The sequence below is a fragment of the Pteropus alecto genome, unplaced genomic scaffold (genome assembly GCF_000325575.1).
Source record: "Pteropus alecto unplaced genomic scaffold, ASM32557v1 scaffold78, whole genome shotgun sequence".
In the NCBI taxonomy this organism is placed as follows: Eukaryota; Metazoa; Chordata; class Mammalia; order Chiroptera; family Pteropodidae; genus Pteropus; species Pteropus alecto.
In genome coordinates, this window is record NW_006443124.1 from 4,903,188 (window position 1) to 4,909,643 (window position 6,456).

Consider the following 6,456-nt stretch of genomic DNA (forward strand, 5'->3'; position numbering starts at 1 on the left):
ACCAGCGAATAGGACACCAGCGCGTTCTCCTGCGCGTCCGCGTCCCGCGCAGACACCGTGAAGATGTGGCAGCCGGGCGCGTTGTTCTCCTTCACAAACACCGTGTACTCCGGCTGCGCGAATGCCGGCGCGTTGTCGTTCACGTCGGCCACCTCCACGGACACGCTGGCGGTGGCCGACAACGAAGGCGAGCCCCCATCCTGCACTGTCACCACCAACCCATAGTTTGCCACGCTCTCGCGGTCCAGGGCACTGTCCACCACCAGAGAATAGTAATTCTTGAAAGTGGACAGCAGCTTGAAGGGGACATGGGGTGTTAGTGAGCAGGCCACCTGCCCATTGGCGCCAGAATCACGGTCAGACACGCTGATCGAGGCGATGATCGTGCCCACCTCGGCATCCTCTCGCACTGGGAGTGACAGCGAAGTGATAGCCACCTCAGGTGAATTATCATTTTCATCCAGGATTTCTACTAGGACGGTGCAGTGACCAACCATAGGTGGGTATCCTTTATCTGTAACATCTACATGAATTTCATAAGTGTTACTATCCTCAAAGTCAATAACGTCATTTACTCTTATTTCTCCTGTCCTTTCATTCATTAGAAATTTTTTTCTTATGCTGGGTGAAACCAAAGAGCTAAAGGAATATATCATTTCCTTGTTTATCTCTTCATCCGCATCAGAAGCATTTAGCCGTATTATTAACGTTTGGTTTGCTGAATTTTCATATATCTTAATTTCATAAACTGATCGATCAAATACAGGGGCATTATCATTGGCATCCAACACCAGGATCAGTAAAGAAACTGACCCGGTAAGTTCAGGTGTCCCTCCATCAGTTGCGGTTAATAACAACTGAATCTGAGGATTTTCTTCACGATCCAGTAGTTTTCGTAGAACAAGCACTGGGAATTTGCCTTTGTCTTTTTTATTTATAATATCAAGAATGAAAAACTCATTTGAACTGAGTCTGTAAGTAAGCATTGCGTTCTCCCCAACATCCGCATCAGATGCACCTTCTAGCGGAAATCTAGAGTCAAGCAGTCGAGATTCGGGTATTGAGAGCTTCTGTTCTGAGACGGAGAATACTGGCGGGTTGTCATTAATATCTTTAACCTCCACCTCCACATGGAAAACCTGTAGCGGCCTCTCCACGATCACCTCCAGATGGATGCTGCACTCTAGGCTCCGCCCGCACAGCTCCTCGCGGTCGATCCGAGAATTCACAAACAAAATGCCATTCTGCAGATTTACCTCCAGAAGGTCCCCACTGCCTTTGGACGCCATCCGGAACAGGCGCGGTACCAGCTCTGCCAGCTCCAGCCCCAGGTCTTGGGCGATGCGGCCCACGAAGGTGCCGTGTTTGGCCTCCTCGGGGACCGAGTAGTGGACCTGGCAGCTCCCGGTCTCCCAGGCTGTGAGGAGCAGAAATGAAAGCAGCAGGCAACTGGCTTTCAGGCCGCTGGGTCTGTAGACTAACATCATACATACCTTTCTCCTGCATCAGCGTCTAGAAGACACACAAACTCCGAACTTTCATATTCTATTTCTTACATTCTATTTTAACGAAATGGCTTCCCAATGCAGCTCTCTCCTAGTCCTTGAGAAACACAGGATTATGCCTTTGTTCTAAAAAGTCATTTTGTGGGAGACAGCGACGTCCGGTGGCTTAATGTGTAAGTACAATTCCATGGGTTTAACAACTTTTCTTGATATCTTTAATTCTATTTTTAGTATCTTATGGACTGTCAAAGCCTCACATTATGTCTCTTTTGTAAATGATAACAATCATTTTTGATCCCTAGTGCAGATCCCTAGTAATGTAGAATCTCAGAGAAGTAATTTCTTCTATAACCATAATTATCATTTCTTTGACTAAATTTGAGAATATTCTTAATATCTGTATAATACTGAGTATTATCTGTGTTTTGTTTGACAACGAATATAGACATTTCAAATTCTGACACTTAATTTACTTATCTTTATCATTTCGAGATTAAATAAACCTTTTTTAGGCACTAATTTCAAGTATCAATTCTCTGAAAGGTGTTTGCTACTTCTGAAAGAGAAGACCACTAGCTTCGACATCAGAAATTTCTCCATTCTGATTCCTATTCTCCAACTTACTAGTTGTGTGACTTGGGAAATATAATTTAACCTTTCTTGGTCCTAGTTTCCACTTTCATAACATTCAGATAATAAGAATATGGTGGTTATACGAATTAAGTGCCTAGGATAATACCTTCATTAGAGTAAATGCTTCATAAATGGCAATTACATTCAGGCCTTAATTTAGCCACCTTTATTTCATACTGCTCAAGACCAAAATTGGTTCCTTGAGGAAAATTATTAGCAGTAGAATATTGTCACTCTACAATGCCTTACTACTGCTACTGCTCAGGCTCAGTGGTGGTTCTTTTAGGAAAACAGAAAAGTGCTTTTATTGAGCAATCAGTTATACAGAGAGAAGTTTCAATTTCAATATACATCTTACATGAGAAAAAATTCTTAATTATCATGCTAAACAAAATAATTCAAAAACATATGATTTTCACTTTCAGAGACAACTGCTTTCATCTTTGTTACACTTAAGCTTTTCAAATACCCCAAATATACAGTTTTGGAATTATCTAATAGTTTTATCAGTGTCAATAAAGTTTTTCACCACTGCCTGCCATAAAAATATTTTCTCTCTCTCAAAGTTCTTGGAATCAAATAGTCAGAAATTCTCCATTAATATATGTATGCTACTGAAAAAACTTTAAGTTTCTCTTTTTTCAAAAAAGGAAAACTTAATAGGAACTTTGGTTTTTTCCAAAGGTTAATTTCTTTACTTTAATGATATTGTGATTTATAAAAGAGATAGTTTTAAGAAGTCAATGTTTTTTAGAAATGAGGGTCACTGGGTTCATTGACTTATGTGTGCTACTAAATTCTGTTTTTATACTTCTCCTTAAGAATGCTCTAGTGTCAAAGTCCATTCAAATGCTGATTTAAGGGTTACTTTTCTTAGAAAGCATAAATTAAAATATGAGTTATCTATCTACCTACAATACCAATGTTCATTTTGAGCTACTATCTAGTACTAAAATGAGTTTATCATTGATTAATTGTCTTAACACAGGTAACGATATAAACAAAACTTCCTTCCTGTTAATGTGCATTTTATAGCTGGTAATGACATAAATGTCCCAATATAAATCTCCAATAATGAATAAAAAGTAGAGGATAGCTAAATTATATTCCATCATGTAATAGGAATTTGCTTTGCTAAGCATCTCGGGGCTATTGGATCTAAAACTTCAGTTGGATAAGAATCCCCTGGAGTGCTTAACATGAACATTTGTCTGTACCACTTATTTCAAAAATTCTGAGGTAGAGTCTGAGAACCAGAAGGATTCTAGGTGTTGTTAATACAGTTAACATTATCAGATCTACGAACAGGCTGACAATAGACTCCAGTTTGCCTGGGATATGCTTTATTAATGTTGTCTTATATACTTCTTTAAGGTGCCTCTTTTCCTTGCGAAAGTGTCTGAGATTGGCTCATTACTTAGTTAGCTCTATCTAGATCCCTATAATTTAGGGACTGGTATAGATGAGCTTCATTATTGGTTTCATGATTCAGGCTTGAATTGAGAAATGTTACCTACAGAAGCACAGAGAGAGCTATAAGGCACAATACTGAAGTGACTTCCATGTTTTCACCTTTCTGTTTTGAACTTCCCAGCTTTTTTGAATCCTATCTTCCCTGGATTCCTGTGTGCTCATACTTCCTGATGATCCAAAAGATAAATTCATTACTAAGATAGTCACTGATTTTCTGAAAATTTGTACATGATGTCAGCCCACATTCTGGGAGAGAATAAAGATTAATATAAAGGACTAAATTATGAATTATATCAATACAGCCAACAATAATAAATAAAATTAATAATTACAGAAGATAAAATAAGTACTTAACTAATACCAGCTCTAAGAGATTAGAGGTGGGATTTTTTGGGGGGATGACATTTCTAGCAGTCTTTAATCAAGATAACATAATTAAATACCTCAGCCCAAGTTCACGTAGCATATGGAAACCAAACAAAGTGTAAGGACAGATATATTTGAAGGTATAAGTCTAGATTTAAGGTGAGTTGTGCTGACAGACATAGATAGGTTTCACTACAGAAGTTCAGAGAATATGTAAGTTTTAAAAGGAATAAATTTTAAAAAAGATTTTGTAGCATATATAAAACATGTGTTTTACATGGCAAAATAAGAAAGTTACTGAAATATTTTAAATGAATTTTACTTGCATTTTTATAGTTACACTGTGGCTCTGTTCTCAAAGCTACTCTAATCTTGTTCCACTGAGTTTTTAATTAAGGAACATGTTGAAAAATACCTTACACAATAAAAAATAAAATACCTGAATAGAAAAGAAATATCAATCACATCACAAAAACTAAACATAAGTACAAAACAAAGTTTTTTCAATATAAGTTAGAAAACAAAACCTTGAACTAAAGATAGAGTGTGGAGAACCACCAACTTGAAAGTCACAAACCACAACTCAGGAAATAGAAATTTAACATGTAGTAATTTTAAAGCTATACAATCTCATCTCTAAATTTCTGACTTTTGGAATATTGAAGAAAAAATAAATCCTCATTTAAACTGGTAGGGGTAATTTTTTAAGTTCCAGAGTATAAATTTCAAGAGAATTCAAAGTGTAGAATGTAGATAAATCTTTAATGCCCAAGCATTATATCGCTAACAGAAATTTCAATAAAAAGTAGAAAGAGTTCTTGAAAATACCTGTCAGCAAATATTTTTCCAATATCAGAAAAAAATATGAATTTCAAGAATTTTCCAAGTACAGAAAAGACTCTCGATCAACGTTTTTTATGGTCAATATTGTCAGACATAGAGAAACATATTTTACTCAAGTTTGAATAAGAGTTATATTTATAACATTTTTTGTCAGAATTAGATTCCTAAAGTTAAAGCAACTATTTTCTGAGGTATACTGCAAGCCACTCATTGAAGTTAATCACACTGAGTAGTGTGCTGACCAACCATATCTCTAGACAGTCTCCATTTAGAGAAAGGTAGAAAACTACAGAGTTAACAAGATAACAGTTACTATATATATTTATGCCATAAGATGTCTTATCAATAATGGAATTAGATTAAAACATCATGCATACTTTAGAAATGAATAAATAATAGAGTGATGTTGAAGTTTACTTAATGTGTAAAAACTAAATTGGTTTTCACCAAATAGTTTTCAGGAGCAGTAACAGCATTGCTGTAGTAATTCAATATGACTCCCATTACATTTGTTAAATAAAAATGATTCAGTACCCAGCAAATACATGTTCAATGTATGGTTTCTAATGATTCTCTATTGGAAGTGGAAACAGAAAAATAGCTAGAAACATAAGGTATTCACTTTCTGGAAACAAAATTTTAAATTCTGGCAATTACTAAGAATAAATGGATTGAAATCATTTAAATATATATACTACATGAGTAATAATATTTTCAAGACTAAATAAATAAACATATTAATTAATAAAATATAAGAGCAACCCACCTTCCCAGAAGAATCGGAGGAAACATGTGGATCTTCCTTTACGTCCACAGATCCAGGGCACGGAGGAAGACAGGGGCTGAAGGCCATGAGGTCACTCTTAGACCGGCCCTCCCCAGAACACTCCCTCTGCTTCCTGTGCTGCGAGCACGACCAGCTCCCCACCGCGCTGGAGCACACCAGCGTGGGCTTCTCCCGCCCGCACGCGCGCTGGGTGGGCGGCGCCGAGCACCGCAGCGCCGTGTACAGCAGCAGCGTGAGCACCAACAGGCTGGACACCGCGCAGATGGCGATGATTAGATACACGTTCACATCCACCAAGGCCAACTCTGGGCCCGTGGCTCTCGCTGCCTCCCACAATGAGGCCTTTGGAGCCTGGCCACTGTCCACCAGCGACAGCAGCACGGTGGCCGTGGACGCCAGCGCAGGCTCGCCTTGGTCCTTCACCAGCACCAGCAGGCACTGGCGCTGCGCGTCCGCCTCGTCCAGGGCGCGCGTCGTGCTGATCTCTCCCGTGTACAGCCCCACGCGGAACGGGCTGCGCAAGCCCCCGGACTCCGGCTGCAGCTCGTAAGACAGCCACGCGTTGTAGCCCGAGTCCGCGTCCACAGCGCGCACCTTCGCCACTACGTGGCCGGCGCCCACAGAACGCGCCACCGGCTGGCTCACCGCGTCGCCCCCGCCGCCAGCCCCAGGCGGCAGCAACGCGGGCGCGTTGTCGTTCTCGTCCAGCACGAACACCTGCAGCGTCATGTTGCTGCTCAGAGGTGGCACGCCCGCGTCGCGCGCGCTCACCTGGAACTGCAACAGCTCCAGCTCCTCGTGGTCCAGCGGCTGCAGCGCGTACACCTTGCCGCTCTCCGCGTGCACCGC

At 40.3% G+C, this 6,456-nt stretch overlaps 3 protein-coding genes across 3 annotated transcripts in view; all 3 read right to left on the minus strand.

The window, feature by feature from the left end:
• The window catches only part of LOC102891089 (protocadherin alpha-10), a gene marked incomplete at its 3' end in the record, with an annotated part of 2,370 nt that extends 886 nt beyond the window's left edge, over nt 1–1,484 (minus strand). Inside the window, exon 1 of the mRNA XM_025040586.1 lies at nt 1–1,484. This exon is cut by the window's left edge and continues 886 nt beyond it. Coding sequence (XP_024896354.1) covers nt 1–1,484 — 1,484 coding nt within the window.
• LOC102890116 (protocadherin alpha-7) overlaps nt 1–6,456 on the minus strand; it is a 128,781-nt gene that overhangs the window by 115,759 nt on the left and 6,566 nt on the right. The gene's annotated exons all lie outside the window — the stretch shown is intronic.
• The window catches only part of LOC102891327 (protocadherin alpha-8-like), a gene marked incomplete at its 3' end in the record, with an annotated part of 2,364 nt that continues 1,479 nt past the window's right edge, over nt 5,572–6,456 (minus strand). The window contains exon 2 of the mRNA XM_015598103.1: nt 5,572–6,456. Coding sequence (XP_015453589.1) covers nt 5,572–6,456 — 885 coding nt within the window.